This window comes from Falco naumanni, chromosome 5 (assembly GCF_017639655.2).
Source record: "Falco naumanni isolate bFalNau1 chromosome 5, bFalNau1.pat, whole genome shotgun sequence".
NCBI classification, from domain to species: domain Eukaryota; kingdom Metazoa; phylum Chordata; class Aves; order Falconiformes; family Falconidae; genus Falco; species Falco naumanni.
Window position 1 is genome coordinate 45,555,270 of NC_054058.1, and position 25,939 is coordinate 45,581,208.

A 25,939-nucleotide genomic window follows, 5' to 3' on the forward strand; every position below is an offset into this window, starting at 1 on the left:
GAGCGGAGCGGCCGCCGCCCCCGCACGCCGCTGCCATGGCGGGCCGGCACCGGCTGCTGCTGGAGAACGCCCGGCAGCTGGTGCTGGTCTGCGGCCGCGGCGAGGAGTGTCTGCGGCGGGAGGGCGCCGGCGGCCTGGCCGTGCTGCGGGACGCCAGCCTGGTGGTGGGGCTGTGAGTGCGGGGCGGGCTGCGGGGGGCCGGCTGCCTGCGCCCGGGGTGCTGCCGGGACCGGGGGCTGCCTGCGCCCGGGGTGCTGCCGGGACCGGGGTGCTGCCGGGACCGGGGGCTGCCTGCGCCCGGGGTGCTGCCGGGACCGGGGGTGCTGCCGGGACCGCGGGCTGCCTGCGCCCGGGGTGCTGCCGGGACCGGGGTGCTGCCGGGACCGCGGGCTGCCTGCGCCCGGGGTGCTGCCGGGACCGGGGGCTGCCTGCGCCCGGGGTGCTGCCGGGACCGGGGTGCTGCCGGGACCGGGGGCTGCCTGCGCCCGGGGTGCTGCCGGGACCGGGGGCTGCCTGCACCCGGGAGCGGCGGCGGGGCGGGCTGCGGGGGCCGGGGGCTGCAGCCGCCGGCCTGCGTCGAGGCGGGCCTTCATCACGTTGATTATGTCAGTCAATGTGTCGATACCTTCCACTGTCATACTGCGTTGGCGCCTCCAGCCTGGGGAAGATAACTTATTGATCGTTATTGTTACCCTCTTCTGCCTCTGCTCCGTTTCTGGGTGAACTGACGCAAACCAATAGCGGTCACATAAATAATTTGTGTGATTAATGAAATCATAATTAATAACATAGTTACGTCTCTTCTCTCTCATTTCCTAATGCTCTGCTATTTGCATCTTGTAAATACTCAGCTGCGTAGCACAGAGATACCTTCAGTGAGGTACTCACAATGACTCCTTGTTACTATCCCAGTGGCTTGAAAAGAGCTGGAGCAAGGCAGGGCGTGAAGGAGAGGGGTGCTGCGTGCTCCCCAGGAAGCTCCTCTGGTGCAGGTGGGGTGCAGCCCATGCATGGCTACAGGGCAGCCCTCAGGTGCAGCCTGGGGTTCCCAGTACCATCCTCAAGAAAATAGCTGATGAACCGATGATCAGCCCCAAAGAGATTTATCCTTACGGCTTCCAAGGGCCCAAGGGTATGATTCAGGTCCAGGCGGTGGAGGCTAGCAATGGCGGTTTGACGTCCGTGAGGGGGAAGAGTGCCCTGCAGATACTTGCTGGAGGAAAGCTGTATATTTGCCGATCCACAAGAGAAAGATTCTGTTGTCTAGCAAAAGAGTACCAAGGCATTGTCCTGAGGGGTCTAAGCAGAGGACATGACAGGTGTTATGGCAAACAACTTGAAATGTGTGGCATTACCCCATCGATTCCTGTGAATCTGTAAGATTAGCAAACCACCTCCTGTGTGCAGCTGCAGTCCTGCTGAACGTCCCTACCCCTGCCTCTGGAGAGTTGTTGCTCTTGCTCCCTTTGTTCATTGTCTGTCGTTTGCAGAGATGGTTGTATCATAGCTGTGGGCCAGGCAGATGTTATTCGCCATCAGTTTTCAGGAGCAACATTTGAAAGAATAATTGACTGCTCTGGGAAGTGCGTGTTACCAGGTGGGCATATTTTTTCATAAAGATACGGTGCTGAATGGTGGCAAGAGCTTAGAGACAAAGTACGTGCGTGTTAGATGTCTTTCTCCTCTATATTCAGTACTGGTTTGGTAATACCTTGTGCTGGGTGCAGAGTATCATAGCTTCCTCATCAGGACTGCTGCAAGGAGAAAATTGCAGTACTCGAGATGGTTCTTTTGGACTTCATAGTGGAGATCTGTCTCCTGTTTCATCTTACATCTGTTCCTCTGTAGCATAGATCACAACAGTAATGTAGTTGGCCCACCGAGTGACTTTCAGATTCACCTCTCTTTTCTGCACCCTTTGTGCCCATCAGCCCTTCAGCCACGGAGCTCAGTCTGTCCGAGCCTGTCCACAGTCGGTTGAATTTTAAGCTGCGTATTTTGCAACTTTACCTGATAAAAAATAAACCTGAGCAAGTTTATGGCATGTTAAACTTTGCAAGTGTTAGCACATGACTGTTAGACCTCTGTTTCATTTGCAGTGGCCTTGGGCACCCAGTAGTAGTGGTTTCTCAGCTTGCAGAAAAAGCTCCTGCTGGAGTAAGTGGACTGTTGCTGGAGTAAGAGCAAGTGCTAGCATACTAAGCCCAGCCTAAACAGTTTGCCTTTTTGAAAGAACAAAAACTTAAAGTCTAATGAACTCTTTCAAAGTTTGTCAGTTATCATTTTTTCCACAGTTTGAAAACACCACCAAAGCAACACAAAAAAATCAGCAACTGATGCATTTACCTAGAGACATTTTGCATAAGGTGTGACACCTAAAAATTTGACAGAAAATGTATAGCCTTTGAAGAAAATCCTAGATTTTTGGCTGGTTGGATTTTTGTTTTTCTCTAACCAATAGAGACTTTATAGGGGAGCTTCTGCTGTTCATTTAATTTGCTTCCATGTTCATAACCTCTTCTCTTACACAGAGAAATAACTGGAGTTTGTTTACTTTGTTTTCTTTAGGCCTGGTAGATGCACACACACATCCAGTATGGGCTGGTGATAGGGTTCATGAGTTTGCAATGAAGGTAATGGCACAAAATCGCACAGATGGATTTTTCACCCTCTTTTTTTTATGCATAACTATTTCTACTTTCTAGTGACTCCCATCTTTCATTTATAGAAAAATATATAATTTTTGTTAGATAATCTAACTGAGGGAGGAGGGATGATTTTTGCATACTGGTAGGCTGAGGGAGGAGTGTAACAGCAGCCTTTGCAGCCAGCCTTGATATATTTTTTGCATTAATTGAAGCAATACAGAAGTGCTGCCTTCTATTACCATTCAAATCTTGATTACTTGTTTTCTTCCACACAAGTTAACTTTTGAGCTAGAGATAGATTTTCCCTTTGGACTCAGGGGGAAGCAAGTCTTCAGAGTCATTCTCTTTATGTCGCTTCTCAAATCATTTTTTCACTCAAGTGGAGGGGATAGAGAAGAGGAGGGGGGAAGAACTAATGGGAATTTTCCCCCTGCTTCTTTTTCTCTCTCACTGCAAAGAGACCTCAAATCACTTTCCAGAATCCCTTGGATAGAGAATGCACATTTAAAAGCTAATTGTGTGTGTGGGTTGTTTTTTGTTTCCTTTTTTTTTCCAAAGCTGGCAGGTGCGTCCTACATGGATATCCATGAGGCTGGGGGAGGAATCCATTTTACTGTGGAACACACTCGGAAGGCTACAGAAGAAGAGCTGTTCACTACTTTCAAACACCGACTGGAACGCATGTGCAGAGCAGGATCTACATTGGTTGAGTGCAAAAGTGGATATGGCTTAAACTTAGACACAGAGCTTAAGATGCTCAGGGTGATCGAACGTGCTAAGCAAACCATGGATATTGGCATTTCTTCAACGTACTGTGGAGCTCATTCGGTGCCAAAGTAATACGCCTTGATTTTTCTTGCTTTTGTTAAGTATTACTGCTTTGCATTGAAAATTGGCTGTTATTTTCAGAAAGGTTTCTTCTGCCCAGCCCTCCTAACTTGTAACGTATTTGAAATGGTAGCCAGTATTTAAAGAAGGCTCTCCTAAATTTTTAATTTGAAAGAAGATGGGGAAGCATTATTTAATGGGTACTAAATGCCAGCATAAGCTTAGCACAGAACACCCTCCTCCCGCTGGTGCTCACAGTGAGCATAACAATATTTCAAAATATTCCTTTACAGCAAGTTCTCCTGGTTGAGTTTGCTGCTATCCTTCAAGCTTAGTCTCTGCCATGAGCTTTTATTTTTATATTTTATTTTATTGTATACTTAATATTTATATATCATTATTATATTAAATATATATCATATTTATAAAACTAATCTTTTTATATAATTATAAACATCACATATATAAATATATGATATATATATTAAATAAATAAATGTTATTTAATAATACCTCAGTAAACAAAGCTTAGTTATGCTTCCATGCAGCGAAGAATTACATATGTCTTATAGGCATGAGTAGAAAATTAATGTTCTTAATCACAACTCTTTTGATGGCTGAAGTAGGCATACCATAACAAGCCTTCCTCACCTTGATGTTTTTTTCCTTATGATGAAAATAACATCTTCAAGTTACCAGATTTCATTGTATGAAAAAATTAATGAGGAGTTTTACCTAGGTAGGTGCATATGACCCATGTATTTTGACAGACTAAGTGGCAGGCTGCTGCAAAACAAGACACATAAGGTGGAGGCAGGCGTAGCATCACAATGATACTGTAGCAATGTTTATGAGATGTTAATTTAAAAAAAATATTTTTTTTACTCCAGAAAAAGCCTACCTCTTCCAGCATTCAAGAAAACATGACCTAGAAAAAATTATTTGCAATTTAATTATTGTGTATTTGGGGCAGGATGGGAAATTTTCTTTTGTTAATGTAACTCTTCAAAAGGAATCCTATATCATCTTCTGTAACTGGAAGATGGTTAAGAATAAAATAAGTATAATCTGCTGAAAACATCAAATATTTCTTTCAAGAAGCTCTACTAAAATTTGAAGGACTTAGTGTTAAATAAAATTGAGGTTTCACTCCCACTTAATATATATATTTCTTAGCCCTTCCTTTCCTCCTCCTCTAAAAAACCTGGGGAAGATTTTGGTCGAAATCACGATTAATAGTCTTTCCCACCAAAATATTTCAAGCATTTCTATAAACTATTGAAATAAATTCCAGTGTTTTTACAAATATATCAAATCTTATGTGTTAGAAAGACAGGTGTACCATCTCATCCTCTGCACAGTTCTGTCCCCACTGATGCATATCAAGCATAACAAAATACAGGTAGTGAGGATATTCTATTTTAAAGTAAGTAGAAAATGTTGTTGGGGAATTGAAGAAATTTCCTGAAGGAAATACTGAATTACCTGTATTTTCTAACTTGGATCTTCTTTTCATTCAAATGTTCACATCTAGAATATTTTGCTTGAGTTTCCTGCTACTCTTCAAACTTAGTCTCTGCCTTGGGTTTTTATTTTGACCAGGAGGAATTCTGCAGTCCTTCCCTCATCCAAGGCCTGATGATCAGAGCCATGGTCCTCATCCTTTGGCTGGCTCCTGAACATCTGGGTTCAGCTGAGGAAAGCATCCTGCTTTGCTGAGCTGCAATTTTAAACTGAATTTCCTGCAACTTCAGTAACAGTGGAGGATTGCAAGGGGAAGCAGGCTTGGGGCTGGGAGTTACTCTGTAATATTACATATGCAAATGAGTTTATGATCTTGTGGATTCCAGAAGCTGTTAAACAGACATCTTCCAAGTCATTTAAGCTCATGCAGTTTGCTTTCATCTTTATATTCCATAAAACTGCCTTGTAGTTCACTTATGCATAAATCTTATGAACAGAAGAGTAGTATTGATTTAACGATTTTTATTTAAAACTTCTTGATTTATGCAGGTCTTAAAATGCAATGCCTGCAAGATGTTTTTTGTGGCAGGTACTTAATGGTTATTCTTGAGTAGATGGCCGTTAAAAGTCTAATAATCTTGTGATGGTTTTGGAATGATCATGGTCATGCAAATTCATTACCATCAATCTGCTAACATGAAATCAATTTAAAATCATTCTATTTAATGTGAAACAAGAGAGCAATACTATGCTTGCTCACGGAAACTGCTGCTGAGACCCCCACAGGGCTGCTGCCGAGGAGCGTTGTTAAGTTCTTGCTGAGGCATTTGCTTGTTTACGTCTTGTACTTGGTTTAATCTACTGTTGCAAGTCTGGCCTCTTACAGCTGAAGCCTCTCCATAAAGTTCATTTAATTGGCAAAAGTGCCAACTCTTCCATGTTGCCAAGTCTTGCAGTATGTGGCATGTCTTATAAAGCCTCGGTATGTAGAGTCTTAAGAGGAACCTACCTCCAGACTTGCCAGTACTGGTTGTTCTTTTTTTTCCCACCTGGAAATTAGCTTTGGGCAAATGCTGAGAACTTGCTGCGTGTATTTGTCCGTGATTCTAGGCATATGGTGATTCCGTCTGGTTTTCTGTTTCTAGAAGGCACCATTGAAACATGATTCAAACTGACCCTGCTGTGCACCAGGGGTTGGGTCAGATGAGTTCCAGTGGTCTTTACAAACAAACAGTAAATCTGTGGGACTGTGATACAGTGCACTGGTAATACACAGTATTATGGTATGGTAATGGTAATACGCAGTACTTAGTGAAGTGTGCACCAAGCAGGGCAGGCGACTGTAGTCTGAGCCGTCCTAGAGAAAAATAAGGCTGCTTTCTTTATAGTGATCCTTGTTCCATCCATTCCTTTTAAGAAATGTTTCCAGCCTTGGAACTTCCAGACTTCGAGTATCTCCAGTTCTTTAGGAATTGAATCTAAAATACTTATAGTAGGGGGGGCAAAGAAACAATTGCTCTATCATCCCTTTAGTCATAATTTTGAATCAAATTTATGATTGTGGGGATGTCTGATTGCAATTGTGGGTTTTGGTTGGTTTTGTTGGTTTTTTTTTTTTTGTTTGTTTGTTTGTTTTTTGATTGGCAAGGGTTCATTGTGCATTGTGCCCTTTTCATCTTTGCGAAGACATTTTGGAAGTGGTTTCCTGAGCAGAAGTCTCTTGTGTTAAAACAATGGCAGTTATGCATTCTTGGGCATTATGTCCCCCAAAAAGTGAAACCAAGACTTAGGTCTCCCTCTGTTTTGCCTTGGCTCTGGTCCTCATTTTTTAGTCCAAGTTCCTCCAAAGGCTACTGAGTAAAAGAAGAAAAGGGAGAAGCTCGAGCAACCTCAATGACTGTTACAGTGAGAGGCGAACAAAAGAAGGGCCATAAGCTGGATTCTGCTCTGCTTTAGAACCACACAGCCTCATTTATAAATCTAAGCAGAATTTGGCTTCTTGAATTTGCTGCTGCTGTAAAACTCCCAAGTCGCCCACACATGGTACTCGAATAATGCTGGTCTGTGCATGCCCTGCAGGGCCTGAAGGGAGGATTGAGATGTCACAGGCACCTCTAGCTGCAGTATGTCACTTATCTTTAGGTCTTAAAATTGCAAAATATTAACTTAACTGCATATTTTGGGATTGTTTGCTCTTTCAAAAGCATTTACTGATCTGTCCCGGGTTATCTTTGCATAATAGGGGGTTCACAAATGGTTCTGGCTTTGGCAAATTGAACCTCCAGAGGCCCCTCTGACTTAGAAACGGTTTTCCAGCTATCGCTCCGAATGATATGAAAGGAGGAGAGATACATTTAATGATTTGTGCTGTACATCCCCTTTGAGCTTTGATACTTGCATAACAATATTGCATGCATACTATTTAACATATATAATAATTTACATTTTTGTAAATAGTTGTGTTTTAGAATACAGTATAAGGAGGTCAGAATATACGAATAGGTAAGCAGAATAATTAATTTTAAAATAACCTGTATCTTGGTTAGCGTTCCAGACACCAACCTTATGAAATATATATAGCAGTGCAAGCTAATATTCTTTGAATTGAAAGTAACTCAAGTTTGAGAGTACATGAATTACAGTAGTTTTAAAATTTTAAATTTGCAGGTTTGTTGAGTGATTTGTATTTGCATCATTTTCTAAATAATCTTGTAATTGCATGTACGATTTGAATGTTTGCCAGACTTCAAGGATGTTATTTAATATTTTCTTTTATGTTATATAATATTTTCTTTTCATTAGAGGGAAAACTGCTACTGAAGCCACAGATGACATTATCAATAACCATCTCCCTAAACTGAAAGAATTGAAACTAAGTGGTGAAATACATGTTGACAATATAGATGTGTTCTGTGAGAAGGGAGTCTTTGATCTGGAGTCTACTAGGAGGATTCTTCAAGCTGGAAAAGATATAGGGTTACAGATTAACTTCCATGGTGATGAACTCCATCCAATGAAATCTGCTGAGGTACGTCTTTCTTAATATTCAGTTAAGCCATTTTTGCTCTTGTGACAGCTGAATCTTTGAAAGAATTGCAGTTTTCAAACCTGAGGTTTTCTTTTCTAAGACTTTATAAAATAGACCATTCATAGACACCTATTTCTATCAGATGATAGAAAGTGCAACCCTAGTGCAGCTTTGGTGTTGGAAGAAGGGTTTGCCGGAGTCAGGAAGACGCTCAATATGAGTTATGCATCTTGCTCAACTTTATTAGTTTCTAACACTACTTATATAGAACCGATACACATGCATATTCGTAAAGCAGAGATATAATTGGTTAGTAGTCTCTAAATGTGCGTGGTTCTCACACCCCTAATTATCATGACTAAAATAAGCATTCTATCCATGTAGCTAATTGTGTTGCTGTGCTTCAGCCTTGCGGTTTGCTACTCCCTGTATTCCCATACCGGTCCCTATCTTTCTTGGCCCTGTACCTGCCTTCCCAACAGCTGTAGCTTGTTACAGCCACGGCCTGTTGGCACAACATAATTACTCAGTCTCAGGATTCAAGAATAGCTCAAGGCTACCTTCTTGTTATCTTCAGCACAGCAACTTCAGCACAATTCTAATTACAGGCCTATTGTAATACCAGGCCTGGATTGTGCAGATCTTCAGAGATTCTAAGGCCATGCTTCTGCAGCCATTCTTCTGCACTTTGGAGTTAAGGACATGGGAGGAAGCCTTGACCTCTGGGACTAACATTCACTGCCCAATCAAACATTGACTTTGCTTATCTTCCACATGGGATACAGATGGGGAAGGTGGATATCTGTGAACGCAGCAATGGCAAAACCACAGTTTCTATAGAACTTGAAAAATCTTTTTTCCTTAAATGTCTTGTCAACAAGTCAGATGTGCAGTGAGCACACTCAGAGGGATGGTTTAGGCAAGAATAGGCTCCCACGTATCTTGATTAAAAAAAACTCAAGTTATTGTCTGCTGTAATTGAAAAACACCAAAACCAAACAAAAAGTTGATTGATCATAAAAGCCTTTTTGGTGTTTCACCATTGAAGGCAGCAGCACTACTACTTCAGCAACCAGTGTCAGTTTTGTGAACTGTTTTCTGCTGGATACTTTGTGAACAGGAGTTGATAATGGTTTTACCCATAGCAGTCCCAGAGTTTGCATGGTAGGCTGATTAAAAACCCCACCAAAGGTATGCTTGCACTTAATAGATGGTTAATATCTTTTTGTGATCAACTTTTCCTGCAGTAAATTAGCAAATGCTTTCTCTCTATATTCTGTTTGTTCTTTTAAGTATTCTTTATGATTTTTCTTTTAGTAAATTTTACATTAATAGCGAAATGTCTCCTCCAGTTGTTTGAGAACAACAACTGCTTTACTGAATTGAGTAACTTTCTTGAAAATTTGTGTAGCTTGGAGCTGAACTAGGAGCCCGGGCTATCAGCCACCTGGAAGAAGTTAGTGATGAAGGTATCACGGCGATGGCAAGAGCTAAGTGCGCTGCTGTCCTTTTACCAACAACTGCCTACATGCTAAGGTAAGGCCACCAGATTGGAGGGAAACCTTTGTAACAGCAAAACCATGTTTGTGATTTCACGGTCTTTTAATGTAAAAGCATAAGCTTGTATCTGTGCCTTAAAGATCAGGCTGGATCAGTGAAGACAATCACAAATACAAAGAACTGAATGAAACTCCTTACATCTTGTTTCTGGAGGAGATCCTCAAAAATGAGGCAGTACCATTCCCTTCTGAGGAGTCTCACAGTAGATGTGGAGTGGTTCAGTCAGCACTGGAATTTAACCCTTATGACAGGCTAAGGTAATAATCAGGCATTCATTTAGGGAGAAAACTGGACCTTTAATCCATTCAGATTCTTTAATCTATTTAGACTTTGAAAACTGAGTTGGCTTCTTTTCAGGTAATTATATCTGCAATATATGTATTTGCTCTCTTGCAGAAGGTTTTGCTGGGAAGTTAATCTTTGGTTATCAAAAAAGCTGAAAGACTGTGGGTAGCATTTTAAAAATCTCGTCTGATTTTACCCAGGCAACACTGAGCAGAATTGCCTTAAGAACACAATTTTCCATATGCAGATATTGCTGATAAACATAGGTGGATCACCTGCTTACCCCTAATGCCAAAAATAAGCCAATTAGATGATGAGGACCATGACCCAATAACACCTTCCTTCCCATGAAGAGAAGATCCTTGAGCTGATATTGGTTTATTTTCAACACCCTGCTTTCTGAAGCATTGAGGCTTGGGCCATTGCCACCTGTGCTCACTCCTATGTCCGTGCTGGTGTTTCTCTTTGCGGTTAGTTGTTCATGTCCTGCACCAGTGCTTTTGAACCACTGGCTGATTGCAACTACACGCATGGCCAGGATACAGATCTCAGGGGGGATGTGTGTTCCCTCCCAGGCAGGGAGGTAAAGGACACACAGAGGCACAGCCACCCATGGAAAAAGCTGCAGCTGTTACTCACATGTTACTCCAGAGATTCCGTGCAGTGGAAAGTTTATAACCTCAGGATGAGCCTAAGATGGGTATAATAATGAGCTGTAAGAAATGAGGCCTCATTTGTTGTGGTGTCTGGTGCACTGTTTACTGAAAACAGGCCTCCTGGTCTGATGTATTCTAAAAATGAAGAAGCCATGAGCGAGATACTCATTAAAAGAGTATTAGAGGGCTGAAATCTGTGCAATGTATGAGAAGGAGTTGCTATGATGTCATGTGGTGCATCTTTTGCTGGCCTCCCTCAGCTCCTTCTGCACCACTTATGAGAGCTCAGACCTTGGGAGGTCTGGCTCCTGCACTGTCCCCTGGCTTTAAGAAAAGCAGTAGTGGTCAGGGCTTCACCTGATGGCCAGAGCTGAGCTGGCAAGTGCAGCTGGAGAGCCGCTTAATGGTAAGCGCACTTGTTTTGGCCTTTGTTAACCATTGCCTGCAGTACCCCTAAGGAGTCTGGCGGCATGGCGCAGCAGGGGGTGCAGAGGCTGGAAGGACACATGAGGATGGGGAATGGCTCTTCAGACAAATCTTTTTAAACACAGTTAACTCCCAGGACATCGTGGTGTGCGTGAACAGGTGGTATTTTCTCATAAATCTGCTAAGAGGCTTCTATAGGGAGAGGATTGGCTTATACCAAATGTAAGTACTTCATCGAGATCTCATTTATTGTTCTTTTCTGTTAACTACAGTGCTTTTAATACTGCTTTTTGAGCAGCAGTTGCTGTAATGTTTCATTTTTATTGTTACACTAGTTTATTTTCAGACACCGTGTTTGGCAGCATTGGCTTTACTAGCAGCTGTGGTTAAAACTTCTTAGGGAGTGTATTTCCTAGTGCCCACCCTTGCAAACACCTACCCAGTTTAATCCAGCATCCAAACAATTTTGAAATGGCTATTCCAGATATTGAAGTTATTGAAGATCTATTTTGCATTAACATTGCTAAGTGAGCAAATCCTCAAATCTACACAAATTAAATTCACAACCTGAACTTACTATTTTGAATTGCCAGCAGAATCAGGAAGGAATGATTGCATCGCTTGTGCCACTGCTCGTATTTGGGAGCCTGTCTTTGAAGCTATAAGAATTAGAAAATTACTTTTTTGAGAAATGAAGATTTTCACCTTGTAAATCCTCAGAGTGGCTGAGGTCTGGATAAATACCAGAACTTCGGTGACCTGGAGCCTGATAGTTTGTACTGCCTGCTGCCACATGCTGTTACTGCAAAAGCAGTGGATCACACTTCCCATTTATGCTGTCCATAGGGTGATAGGTAGGGAGTCAAGAGAAGAATTTGGGCTTTTGTCTCCGGAAGGATTAGTGTAACTGAATGCATGAATGTAGCCAAACTGAGTGATGACTTTTGCTCCTGTAAATCATCATATAATAACTAAGCAAATTGTACTGACAAGTGTCTTTTTCCCCACTAGACTGAAGCAACCTCAAGCTAGAAAAATGTTAGAAGAAGGAGTTATAGTTGCTCTTGGCAGTGACTTTAATCCTAATGCATACTGCTTTTCAATGGTAAGCTATTCCTAATACTCATGACATCACAAAATTATGAAATCTCTTTGTAGTACAGCTTGTGTATAGATCTTGCACACTTAAAACATTCTTCATAACCGCAGAGATCTGTATGCCCTGCTTAGGCAACTGCTTATGCTTATTTGTATTGGTAGTTTTTGCCAGAAATTCTTGAAACCAGAAGGGGTTCTATTCTTCATATGCACTGAGAGGCTTATAAAAAAGGCTCTCAGACTTCCTGATTTTAGAGTTCCCATTATGGAGTTGGCAAGATTTGCCTTATGCAGGACAACTCCTTCTGTTGCACCAGGAGGAAGGAGAGTGCTTAGGGATGTGAGGCATGAAGAGCTTTATTTATGTGACTGGTAACTCCCATGTTCCACTTAATTTGCCGACCAGCCTATGGTGATGCATCTAGCCTGTGTAAACATGAAGATGTCAATGAATGAAGCATTAGCAGCTGCCACCATTAATGCGGCTTATGCCCTGGGAAAGTCGGACACGCATGGCTCCATAGAGGTTGGCAAGCAGGGGGATCTTGTTATCATAAATTCATCAAGGTTTGTTTTTCCATTGTTTGATATGGGATTTAACATAAGGGACTTTGTTTTTCATGATGTTTAGCTAGTGGAGAGGTGAGTGAATTCCTCGTGCTTTAGAAGTTATTTTAATCTGAAAAAAGGGACATTGCTAGCATCTTAGAGCCATTTTCATTCTCCTTAATCACTTCAGTGGAAAATAAAGCCTAAGACTTTTGGGGCTAATATTACAAATGATCCTTGCCTAATTACAAATTATCTACAGATATTACAAAATATCTACAGATGTTTATTTTGTGGAAGGAATTCTTTACTGATTTGTACATTAACTCACTGTATTCATGCAACAAGAGATCGACATGTAGACATGGAACAGTATTTTCTCATGGTTCAAGCAAATCTTTTCTAATTGCCAGGTATACTAGGTATGTGATCTGCTTTTATGCAAGTCTGAGTATTTGTAAACCACTTGTTGTCTTTTTAGGTGGGAGCACTTGATTTACCAGTTTGGGGGACATGAAGCACTGATCAGCTATGTTATAGTTAAAGGGAAAGTCATCTATCAAAATGAGAAGTGTGGGACAATGAGCAGTTACTGAGAGAAGACAGTCATTTAGGAAGCTACTGTAATCAAATAAATGTGGAGTATTTCAAAGCAACAGACAAATCAGACTTGTATTTACTGGTAAATTGTTTGCCTGCTCACCTTACCAGCCCTCTTCTTCAAGCAAACTTTACCAAGTGTTACCCATTTGGTGCATCTTCATGTCCCTTGTCCTTCTCTCCATCGCGTGAAAGTAACTTCTAACTGTATCCAGTTGAAACAAGGCAGTTTCCAAAAATTGTTTCCTATACAATTAATCTACAAGATTACTGTATTTGAAAATAGCCCCCAAAACCCACCAATGAATGAAGAGGTTTGGATCCAGGTAAGATTTATTGGGAAGAGTAACCTGTGCTGGAGGGCCAGGGGCTCAGTCGTGCACATTTGGAATGGCCTTTGGCGGTGCTGGGAGGCTATAGCATCCTGAGGCGATGTTCATAGGTCCCATCTCTGCGCAGGCTCAAACCCAGTAGATAGCAGGAGCCACAGTTGTGGTGGGAAGCATGGTATCTTACTTCTCCAAAGTACAAAGTCTCCTGGTTTCTGCAGCCCTGAAACTCAGTGGGAGCCCAGCAAGGTGCTGCTTATCAGCTGGTCTGCAACTTCGTCCCTTGCTGAGATTCTCAAGCTCCTTCGGGGCTGTATGAGCACAAGAAGGAGGAGAGGAGGAAAGTGCAATCAGGTACAGCACCCGCTGGGCTGCTGAAAGTTGGAGTGCACTGTAAGCTAGAGGTTGAATCAGACCTACCATTGGAAATCGGTGATGCCAAAACCTTACAGTTTGCTCTTGGAGGCAGTTAGCCCAGTGAGGTCTGGTGAGTACAGCCAACCTCTCAGAATTTCAATTACTCTGAAATTTTAAAGATCACAGGCAGTGTTGTACAGATGTTCCAGAAGAGACCTGATTTCATTTATTCTAGGCTGAATCTGAAATAACATGAGACGTGTTTGTTCATGGAAATTTGAATGTACATCTGATGATAAGTTTGTGAGTATGACAGCTACTCAGAGTAATGTCAAAAATCAAGATCCTGGGTTTTTTTAGAGTGGTCTTTTTTCTTTCAGTTACTATTTTTTTCTGGGGCTTGTACCATCATTTAGGGATGTGGTATGTAGAAAAAAGGATGATACAGCTCTGGAGAGTTCACGCTGCTGCAGTGTTTTGGCAGAAGGTCTGGAGTAGGGAAGATCTGTGAATACACACTGACTGAGGCTTTTCAACTTTTCAAATGGATGGTGGCTGCAGAAACAAAAGGGCTTAACTTTCTGCAGGTGAAGTCATAAAACTACACCTGACAAGTATGAAGAACTTAGCATCAAAAATAATTATTGATAAAAGCAGTGTGACATAATCTGTGGTACAGAGCAGAGTGTTTTAGTGAACTAGAACCCTGAGGAAGGACAACAGTCTCATTCTGATTAACAGATATTTGAAAGGCTTCACAAACATGTGTGAGCTTCTGATCTCCCTGAGCCTTGGGCATACCTGTTAACATCCAAAATACATAACCCACCCCCTAGAGTATCTTTGATCATGCTTTATTTGAGGCAGGCTAGCCAACTAAATCAGTTTTTAAAACGATTTGATGGCATTCTTACCACTAGATGTGTTTTTCTGCAAGCAGATGTTGTACCAGATGTGGGTGTGAACTTTTTTTTCTATAGAGCTTGGAAGAACATCTGAAGTGTGTGAGCTCATGGTCAATTCTGCCCACGACAGCCTTCATAAATAATGTTTATGCTGGCAGTTGTGGAAAGCTGTCAGGGTACGAGCACAGGCAGTTCCGCTATGCAGTGTGTGGCCGGAGTGGTGCCTCTCGGCTTTGCATAGGCTGGTGCAAAGCTGAGGCCACTGTGCTGCGGCAGGGGCAGGTGGCTTCTTGGTCCCAGGCAGCCAAAAGCAGAGGTGAGTGGGAAGCAATGCCCAGCACCTCCTCTCTTAAGTACCTAAGGCGTTTGGGGGCCCAGGATTGCATAAGGAAAACCTCAAATATTCTCTCACTGGACAAGAATAGGCATTCATGGCCTGAAACTACTGACATGAGGGGATTCTACTCTCACACATGAGCTTTGACAGGAACCTCAAGCGACACGCTTGCCTGACCAGCTTAGCCAAATCCAGTAGCTGTTTCAGAGCATGCCCCTGGGCTGTAATTAGTGGCAGGTTTGCAGTTAGAGCATGCAGTTATACAGTGGCACAGCTGGCTACACAGTCCTGCCGTCGCTTGCAGTGCTGTCACCACCTGCCAGGGAAGACGCACACTACTGAGACGCAGGAAGCTTTTTGTTTGCTTGGTTTTAACATGGCTCACTTCAGCGGTGATGTTCACTGCCCTGGCTCTCACAGCAGCTGGGAGTGGGACACTTTGGTGCTGAAGGAACCTTATTGTTCAGCCATAACATTTGGCTGAAGGCAAATGGTTGACCCTACAAGGTGTAAGCCTAGATTTTATACAAAATGGCACAGCTTCAGGAGGAGATTGAGATGTGCCTGCGACAGAGCCTGGAGCTGAAAGGTTAGTGTCTTACTGGGCACATGAGGGAGAGACAGAGATTGGAGATGCTGCAAATCAGTTGCCAGAAGGAGCTCAGCTGGGAACTCATGTGCCATGCATAGGTACCCTAGTTCCCAGGTCTTGTGGCCAGGTTAGGTGGCTCCCTGCTAGCTTGCCATCAGGCACCGAGTCCTCTCCTCAGGGCATGTTTAACACAGCAGGTCTCAGATGCTCAAGGGTAGCCCCACACCAGCACTGTGGCTGCCCCTTGCAGCATAGCCAGGAGCCTGGGAAGATTTCTATCCTATGCTTTTCATCATTACACATGACAGGAAAATAGATGGCTACAGCCGTATGTGAAGCCTCAGTTTATTCATTGCAGGTGCAAGCCCATAGCTCTTGAAAAGTTGCAGTAAGTGTAGTACATCACCAGAATAAAATACATTTGTTCTGGAGCAATGATGTCCATAGCACATTTTTATGCACACAGCTTTTCTGATTTGTGAAGCACCTGCTCTAAAAATGCCCTTGTTATACAGGAACCTGTACCTCACATATGATCTGCAAAAGAGAGGAGAATTAAGTGTAAAGATTAATTTTGCTTGTGGCAGAATGAAGGGGACCACAGCAGTTACCGCTCCCCCCCTCCCCCCCCCCCCAAAAAAAAAAAAAAAAAAAAAAAGTAGTTCAGAACATCAAACATAGGCTGATACCATTGGCACAGATGAAGAGAAAACAAGCAAAGCTCTGTATAAAATATCCACCCATTTCAGCAAGAGTCTGAATGTTTTGTGTTTGGAAGCTCAGGAAATTCAGTTGAAACCACACTATCATGACAAAGCTGTCTTTCACGCGTGAGGAGACTAGTGAGCCATCTCTCTACTATCTGTATGAGCTCCTAGGCTAAACAGTCAGGTCCTTTGGGGCACTTGGGGAAACCACACCGAGTTTGAGTAGAACGGCCACCCTCAGGCAAGGTCCTGGAAAGGATCTGCTCTCTACCAGAGGACCACAACTCTTAAAGTTCATCCTGATGCCTGTGGTCATGACCGACACCCATATTCATTTCCAGTGATCCCAGGGAGAAAGCTGTTGGCGAAATGGGTCTTGATTCAGGGATGTGTTCCCTCCTGTACTTTTCAATGTATGGTTCAGCCACTTCCCACACCTGTGAAACAAGAAAGTGAAACAGCAGAGTCAGGGGTAAAACAAAAAGTCAGGTAAGACATCAGTGCACAAGTCCAGGAAACTCTGTAGAAAAGTTATCGGGATGGAGGTGAGAATTACAGACCTACGCAGACACGCTGTACGCGATCAGTAGAGGCAGAGAGGCAGGCAGAGCGAGGTTTAGGGATGAATGTGTGGATGCAGTTGACAGTGAATGGGAAAAGATAAAGCTCCAGTGGGACAAGGTGAAGGGACACAAGGTGAAAGCATTGTGTCTTGTCTTGTTACCAGGTTAATGCTCTGCGTGCAATAGTTGGGAGAGGATCACTGTCACTTGCTGTAAAACCACTTGGTCATGAAGGAGATGGCGAAGCAAAATGCCAGCTGACACGGACAAAGAAAAAGGGGAGGGATTGGCAGCTGGGATTTAAGGCAGAAAAGAAAAATGTTATACAGTCTCTTTTGTCTCTTCTCCTGTAAGGGCTGCGGGGGAGGGGGGGGGGGGGGCGGGGGGGAAGGCAAGCAAGCTGTTTTCTTGTTTTCTTCTCCCATTTGCTTACTCTCCTCAATTCTTCTGTTATTTACATTTGACAAACAAATAAAATAGATAGATCCCATAGCTGCACAAACATTTCACCACTGCTATCCCCTCATGCACATCCTCTTATTGCTTCCAGACCATGCCCAAGTGCTTCAAGGCTGGGGAACACTCAGGATCACCATCTGGAAAGACTGCCAATTTCTCTGGACCTATAATCTCTGGTTATAGGACCCTGCTCTCAAACAATTCAAAGTTGGACCCATGTCTGGACCCTGCCAGATTTAAAGTTGTTTATTACACAGGGCAAATTCAGGAACTGATTTCTAAATCTATCCCACTAAAACTAAGGAAAAGCAAATCGCAGAGGATCTGCTGGGTTCACCCCAGGCAGAAGAGTGCATTTAGCGAGGCCTGCCACTAAATGCATGGAGAGGTATTTCCAAAACAGAGCTGCAGCGTGCTCCTCGGGACAGTCCTACCAGATGTGCCAAAAATCAACACCTGCCTTCTGCTCCACGAGCAGCCTGTGAGCTGCTTCGATATCTGGGGCCATGAAGCGATCCTTCATCCAAGGCCTGTAACGAGACACATGGTGAACATTGGCCAAACATTAACCACCACTGCCAGCCCCCAGGCTCCAGCCGGGTAACCTCTGGGGGAGGCATTTATCTGATCTTACCTCACAACCGAACGCACAAGGTCATAGACCTTCTCCAATGGGGTTGTCGTTCTCAGAGGGCGTAGAAATTCAATGCCCTGGCAGGCAGCAAGCAGCTCAATAGCCAGAACTAGGAAAACAGAAGAGCAAAAGGGATTTTCGGCAGGTACAGCTCAAGGCGAGGTCTCCCTTTTAAAGCTATCCCTGGTGTTTGCTCTGGCTAATATGATATGGTTTCAGGCAATGTGAAAAGAGCAGGGGATCCACACACCCCACAAAGGCAGCCCAGCATCAACGACCACCATAAATCAGAAAACCTCCTTAGGCCTGAGTAGAAAGGGGTCTGAGCTATAAAAGTTCTGCCTATGAAGCTTGCAAGAGCCTACATGATAGCACCAGTAAAATTACAGAGCTTTGGAAGAGACTCTTCTGTCTGGAGAAGTTTACACCACTATCTGCACATCTCATACCTGATCATTATTGTCATTAGTTCCTCATTTTCACAAACCAATTCACCCAAGGAACTGAGTGAGCCAACTGGATATAGAACACACTGTTTGTCAGTGTGTTTTTGAAACACATGGTTTCTCAAGACTCGTTTCTCTGCACAGAAAAATGTATTTCTATAGAACTAAGTCTTCAGAGCACTCAGATGTATAAACCTAAGTAGGCAAGTGAGTTCAGTATTTGTGTGCCATGTATTACTCTGCTCTTCCACTAACAGCTGACATCTGTAGCTAAGGACACCATCTGCCAAATAAATAAATACAAAGCAAGAGAACAATCTGTCCTTGTAAGCAAGACAGGAAAATTTTTCCGAGTGTCCTGCAGTAAGCAGTTTTTTTCCCATGAAAAACACTTTATGCTAGATTTACCTAACTTCTGTTAGGAAGATCCAAATGCTTGTAAAAATATGTACTTAATATAATATTTTTAGATAGCTCTTTCAGATGGCATTAACTTCTTTTTTGTTAAAATACAGAGAAATGGCATGAATATCTTTGTCTAGTGACAGACATAAGGTCTGTCTGGAAATCAGCATCTTAATTTTACCTTGTTCCACGTGTTCAATAACTCTCAAAGCTTTTCTGGCTGCCCATCCTCCCATGGACACGTGATCCTCTGTAGCAGCACTGGTTGAGAGAGAATCCACCGAAGAGGGGTGGCACAAGGCCTTGTTCTCAGAAACTGCAAAAATCCAGTGCAATGAATGTAGGACAGAATAGGCACAAGACAGCAGAACCAATGGCCAACCTGGAGCAAAGAGCCTGTCCACCACCACAGGTCCAACTATTGCTCCTCTTTTGAGGATGCATCCATTTTTTACCTGGACTGAGTAATTTGTGATAAACACCTTGAAAACTACTTATTGCCTCTGAAAACAGTAACCAGTATCCATCCTCAGATGCAAATATTAACCAAATGTAGAAAGACTACTCGCTCCTCCCCCCACACCAGGATTGGGTTGCCCTGGCTCAAAGGCCTGATGGAAAAGAAGAAAAAGAATGGACAGCACAACTGAAATACAAGCCTGGTATTGCCTGTCACTCCAAGGCAACTCTTTGAAAAGAGCGTTGGTTCCCTCTGTTTTCGGTCACAGACACTGGCCCTCCCCTGGCTTCAAGGAGAGAGTAGAGCTCAACATCTGGCCTCTTCTCATCAGAGCTGAGGCGCCTACAGAACTTGCTCCAGGAAGATGCGGGAGCAGGACACAAATCCTCTCCCACCCTCCTTGCCTCTCTACGAGGCTGCCCATGACCCTCCTCCAGGCACGCACACCCCTGAGGGTGGGAGTGCTCTGGCTTTGAAAGCCAGTTGCGAGACTTGGAGCAAGTCTCTCAAGCTGCACCTGAAGGCAGGGAGAATTTGGCTGCAGGAAGGGCTATAGGCACCATCCGGTGACAATCTGAGGTTGAGAATCGCTCTTTAGAAGAGAAGAAACAAAGTCTGTATTCAGTGCTCTGGCTGCACACAGAACTTTTCCTTCTGAACCCCAAGAGGACACTGCGTGACACCCTCACCAAATTAGGGGTTTCAGAAAAGCAGTGAAAGCAACAGAGAGTTGGTGACACCAATTGTAAATAGGCTGGAGTGACACAGTCCAGGGCCAGATCCCAGCTGGCACATTCAGGCAGGTAACAGCAGGTCCCAGAGAGACTGCGTGTGGCTACTGCAAACAGTTCGGTCCGGCAGGCACGGTGCTACCAGCGAGAAAGGGAGACACATCCAGTGGCATTGCAAAACATCTGCAAATGTTTTGCAGCTTTATCTATTAACCCTGGGAGTTGGTTAGCTGGTACACAAACACCTTAGAAACCGGCAGTGAGACCTTAAAACTATTAGTAATACCTTGTTAAAGAAAAAAAAAAAAATAAAGAGAAAAGGAAAAAGCTCTGACTTCACTTTTAGATAAATTCCTGGGTATTTTGACCAGGGAAAGATGATTTTAACCCATAGACTCCTGGTGCCAGTGCAGCGATGAGTTAGGAAGCAGAGCTGTCATTTTCATTCCCTGCAGCAGAGACCACAAACGCCCCAGAATCTTTTGCTCCAGATTGCAGAAGTGAGCTGTGAAACCTGAAGCCAAGCAACAGCTAAGGCCTGAAGCTATCCAAAACTCTGCCAAACCAAAAGTTTCCAGTCTTTGAAGGGGACAAGCACTTCAGCTCCTTTTCCAGTCCCACTTCCCAAAATGGCCTCTGGGCAGGGTACCTTTATTGTATCAATTTAGTTCATTGGCTTTTTTTCTGCAGGATGTTTATCTACTCATTTATCTGACATCATCTGTTCCTTTGTCTGTTTGCATCTCTTATGACTTGCCCTCTGTTCATAGCACGTTTATCTTTATGTTGGCTCGTACTTTCCTGAACCTACGAACTGTAAAATCCCAGCAGCCAGCAGGCTTCTTGTTGCCTTAGTCATTGAGTAGCAGAGGAAAAATGTACTAATGCTTATTTTTAGTGTGCTTTCAAAACCATCTCTGGGAACTCCAGTCTCCTGAGGACTGCAGAGTCTGATGTTGATGTACAGACCTGGCTGTTAAATGGAGACCCTGACTACCAAGGGTATCAAGCCCAGCTTTGAGACAAGTGGTGTCCCCATGCTGGTGAGATGTGAGGAAAAGAGCTATCACCTGCTTACAGACCATAACTATTCTAGCAGGTTCTACCTTCAGCAGAACAGCTCCGACAGACGTATGTGTGTTGCATGCAGTGTTTGCTGTTAATTACAGCCCTAACTGAGCTGATCTGCAGGCTCCTGTGTACACAGCTGTCAGATTTCAACCCGAGCTCTTATGACGGTGACTGTAAATTAGAGCACTCCCTGCAAATCCCATACAGACTCAAGCAGGCAAGCATCCCCACCAAAGTCCACCTAAGGGTTTGCCTGCTCAGAGCACTAAACTTGCTCATGGGTTCAGTGCAGAATAAAGAACCCTGAGCTAAAATAATTGCAGCTGCACTCACCACTCAAACTCTGCAGCCAGACAGCACAAAGCACGTGGAGAAAAGATGGAAAACAGGAGTGAGATGCCTTTGTATCTACTATCAAATTACAACTGCCTCAACATAAATTGGGTCTTTCTAGCTTTCTCTCTTGATGATACTGCTCAAGCACTCACCCAGGGCAGCTGCTGTGCAGTGTGCAATCATGAAGCCAGAGTTCAGACCACCTTCAGTGACTAAAAATGCAGGCAGTTCGCTGAGTGAGGGGTTGCAGAGCCTCTCAATTCTTCTTTCACTAATTGCAGCAAGTTCATGCACACCAATTGCCAAGTAGTCCAGAGCCTATAAAAGAAGATCTTATTAAACCAAATGACAGAAGAAACAATCAAAAAACCCAAACAGAAACTAAAGGGCTTGTTTGTTTGTTTGTTTCTCCAAATACTTAATTACCTTTGCAGGATATTCACCATGAAAATTTCCTCCAGAAATAGTCTCTGCTCTTTCAGCAAACACCATCTTGACAGAGAAGTTAAGGCACAAATATGAGTGAAATATAGTTTACATGACAGAGATCTGTCAATAATTGGAATATCTCAATTGTAGGAATGTTTGTACTAATAGGCTTTTATTTGCAAGCACATTATGTTACATCTGCACGTTCACTTTTAAAAAAATGAAGACTCAATCTCAGTTCTCCAAATCTACAGATACAGTTTTGACACGTGTATTTCCAAATAGGCTACACAAAATGAGGTCTCTGATCAAGGTGGGGAGGGGTGCAAAGAAACACATGTTCAGACCCTAGCATAGTTTCTCAGCTCCTTGGTATATTCTCTCCAATGCTGTCTCACAAACGGAGTTTGCTACTCACTGTGCAAAGAGCCAGTCTCACACACAGAGCTGAGATATCACTTACCGCACGTCTGCACAGAGATGGGTGCTAGGTGGTACATCCACAAAGCTAGCCCACCTCTTAACACAGTTAAACATTTTATACATTTTGAACAATTGTTTACAATTATGTTTAGTCACATATATTTCTCATTGGTTCTTATGAGCCTCACCTCCATTTAAAGGTACAGTACTCTTTTTCACCCCGCATGTTCAGTGGGGAGGGGGCTTTATTAGTAGGGAGCTTGCTTTCCTCGAGGGGGATCTTGTAGTATGCTAATTTGGATAGTTTACGAATAGTTCAAGTAATTTTCTGTTTGGTCTCATTAACCACTTGGCTCTCCTTGCGCTTATCTTGTTACGCCCCAGCTTGACGGATTTATGGTGTCTATCCCTTCTCCCAAGGCTATGTTTCGTTAACTATGGGTAACATCATCTGTTTTTCAAATTCTTTCATATTCATTATAGATATTTACATCATTTGTCTGAATATCAAGTTTTGATCTAATAACAGAGCCAGTTGACTACATCCATGGCAGATACAATATTAGACAGGTTACAAACAGTAATGCTTATCAGCAATTGATAATGATATTACATATAGGATCACTACATGGCTGAGGGGAACCCAGCCTCGCTCAGTACTAGCGCAAGAACTGTGCACAGAATTTACCCGGCTGAGCCACGATGAGGCTTACCAGCCACATGTCTTTTGTCTGCCTGCCCTGACTTGAGTGCAAATCTTGCTCTGTAAGTGCAGGTTTCACTCATTCGGCATCAACAGATTTTCATATGACAAGTCACCATCTGTCTACGTCCATGTGGTTGCCAAGTCCCATCTATCTACATATGCACTATAAGTGTATAGAATTTAATCTAGGAAACCATTAACATGCACCAAAGCATATGCACACGTGATTTCCTTGCCCCAACACACTTGCACGCACCAATGCAGACATGGGGAAAGGAAGAGAGGTTGATGTTGCAGCAAATCAGTTATTGACTAAAGCCAGTTATGATTTTTTTTTGCCTCCTATGCAAATAATTATATAGACAAAAAGGATAAAAAAGGCCAAGCAAAAAATTACATAGTTATAAAGCCATCAAAAAGATACAGGGTTGTCCGTGGCACTATTTATTTCAGTTGTCATTATGTCCTTCACAAAAGCAATTGTATCATTTACAACTCCATGGACCTGGAAAAAAAAAGACATTAGCACCTGAATTTAGTATCTACACTTAGTTAATCTTCAGAACGCTGAGCTGCAGGCACCCTCTTTCCCATCACCTCAGTGTCTACATCCACACATGAAGATGGACTTGGATTTACTCTTTACACCCACACACAAAGATAGTCTTGTATTTGCTCTTAAAATCAGGAGCACCAGTGTGGGACACTGCCCATCCTAGACACCTGAAAGACTGTATTTACTATTATTATGGCAGCAGTGCTAAAAGGGGAATCTGAATATGTCATTCTTTGTTTGGGTTGGTTTACCCTAAATGGAAGATAAGATACTTAATCAGTGGCAGAACTGTTATCAGGGGAGAAGTAGCCCTACAAAGTCCACATAGAAAACAGAACCTCTCATTAATTAATTATCTTCCATTAATTAGACTGATTTAATAGCTTTGCTCATGTTAAAACTCATAGGATTGAGTTCTTCCAGTATGTTTGAGGTACTACACTCTGCCTGCTTCTGCAAACACCTTTCCCCAGTTCATGGTCCTAGCATCAATGCAGAAGAAATGTCCTACAAAGCCTGCAAAAACACAAACCAGCACCTTCCCCCTGCTTCTGACACCTGGCCTCTTCCAGACTGAATACAGCTGTGTTAGATGCTGCCCGATGGGTGTGTGCACAGGATCAACGAAAAGTCTCCATTAACACTAACTTCAAAGTGAGGGAGAAGCAAAATAAAATGGCTTCCTCTAATGGAGTCAGACAGCACATAACAGTATTTCTGAGGTAGGAGCTTCCCCATCATTTATCTACTGCTACGAAAGGGAATAAAAGTCAGTTCTTACCTGAGGGCAGCAGCGCATTGTGTATGCATCCTGCACTCGGTCACAGAATCTGTGGCTCTCTAGAAGGAACAAGGGAGGAAAAAACAAGTATTCCTCACATAACCATGAGGAATCTGAGCATACAGGCTACGGTTGAAGAACCCAGCCTGTCCCAGTAACCTGGAAGGGTGATGGTTGAGATTGTTCACCTGCTATTTCTGATGGATGATGGTCAGAATCTAGAAGGGACCTGAATCGAAATGCCACTTCAGCCTGCCCTCGATGTGGGCGCACTGCGTGGATATCTAGCACAAGTCAAGACTGTTAGGTTTTGCCTCTCATGTCAACAACTGTTACGCAAACAGAGAGGAACAGCCCAGCACCCACCAGTGTCAAAGGCCCTCGTTGTACCCTTCAAGACTTCAAGTGTAAGGGCAGCAATTATGTCAGCTTGTCTAGCTATAGCACTGGCTCTTTCAACCGCTTCACATCCCAGCGAGGTGATCATTTGTGTCCCATTGATGAGAGCCAGACCCTTCAAAAAGAGAGCAGACGTTAAGCAAACTCCTTGCAGCTATTCCACACGCTGTGACAACTCCCCGTATCTGTGATAATTTTCCTCTCACATGAATGAGTTACAGACCTTCACTTGGCTTCCTGGATCATCCTGAAATCATAATGTGCACAGTTTGACTCTTTGCTATATAAATTGTCAGTGTTCATGACCCTACTAAGTCACTTATATACACCCTTGGAGCTCCAGTAATTCTAAGCAAGAGGTTTATTTCACGTTATTTAAAGCTTAAGCAAGAAAAGTACAGGAAATCTGTAGTCTTTTTCAGTTCTTTGGAAGTGGAATGCTATATTTATTTCTGCTTAAGTTATTAGTTAAACCATCTCACCTAGTTTTAATGATCTAGAATTCAGATACCTAGTTCAAGTCAGTCATCTGAGCTCCTGTTATGGTCAAAAGGCAGATAGGTACCTTGAGAAGGCTTCTTGGACAGCTGTTTCAGGATGATATATGTGTTTTCTGGAGATGCCTGTCTCTCCACCAACTACAGAGCCAATTTAAACATCCAAGTATGGGTCTGACATTTCAAGTCAAGTAGGGTGACACTACAAGAAGTGAATCCCACTCCTGGTAATACTACATTAATATCCTTCTGGAGCTTAATTTAAAGCAACTGTTAATTCGTTTCATGCTTAAATTGTAAGTATGAAGCAACTAGTGACAGACTGTGCTTGTTTTCCATCAGCTGACATTATATTTTTTTACCTCTTTTGGTTTCAAGGCAATTGGTCTCAGACCATGGGCTTCCAGGACCTGTGGAGGAGTTTAATGACAACAGAATCAATGAAAAATATTTTTCAGTAATTCAATTACCAAAATTTTTAAATCCTAACTGTGTCCATAAATAAAAATATTAACAAATTCCTTAAGTGATGGGAGAAATAGAGTTCTGTATCACAAACATTTAAAATGCTTTTTTTTCTGCTGGGCTAAATAAGGGACAACATTTTTTGGCTTCCAAACTAACGCTTCATTTCCCAGTGCCAGTAAAAGAAGGCAGCAGGAGCACTGAAGTGA

General features: G+C 43.0%; 2 protein-coding genes across 3 annotated transcripts in view; one reads left to right on the top strand and one right to left on the bottom strand.

The window, feature by feature from the left end:
- Positions 1-16,288, top strand: AMDHD1 (amidohydrolase domain containing 1). 2 transcript variants are annotated; one of them, XM_040595279.1, is made up of 9 exons: positions 2-172; positions 1,491-1,597; positions 2,569-2,633; positions 3,207-3,484; positions 7,743-7,968; positions 9,380-9,504; positions 11,907-12,000; positions 12,400-12,560; positions 13,024-16,288. In XM_040595279.1, the coding sequence occupies exons 1-9, from the start codon at positions 36-38 to the stop codon at positions 13,136-13,138; spliced, it is 1,308 nt and encodes a 435-aa protein (XP_040451213.1). In that variant the 5' UTR covers positions 2-35; the 3' UTR covers positions 13,139-16,288. The 2 variants fall into 2 exon arrangements, with proteins under 2 accessions (XP_040451214.1, XP_040451213.1); XM_040595280.1 differs by lacking the exon at positions 12,400-12,560 and having other exon boundaries at positions 1-172; positions 13,024-13,198.
- HAL (histidine ammonia-lyase) overlaps positions 15,992-25,939 on the bottom strand; it is a 15,304-nt gene continuing 5,356 nt past the window's right edge. Inside the window, exons 10-20 of the mRNA XM_040595277.1 lie at positions 25,628-25,675; positions 24,736-24,883; positions 24,558-24,653; positions 24,370-24,428; positions 23,457-23,537; positions 21,901-21,966; positions 21,627-21,792; positions 19,058-19,192; positions 18,026-18,134; positions 17,852-17,921; positions 15,992-16,806 (exon numbers count right to left, since the gene is read on the bottom strand). Of these exons, the coding sequence (XP_040451211.1) occupies positions 16,657-16,806; positions 17,852-17,921; positions 18,026-18,134; positions 19,058-19,192; positions 21,627-21,792; positions 21,901-21,966; positions 23,457-23,537; positions 24,370-24,428; positions 24,558-24,653; positions 24,736-24,883; positions 25,628-25,675 (1,128 nt within the window). The 3' untranslated portion in view covers positions 15,992-16,656. The remainder of the gene's footprint in view (positions 16,807-17,851; positions 17,922-18,025; positions 18,135-19,057; positions 19,193-21,626; positions 21,793-21,900; positions 21,967-23,456; positions 23,538-24,369; positions 24,429-24,557; positions 24,654-24,735; positions 24,884-25,627; positions 25,676-25,939) is intronic.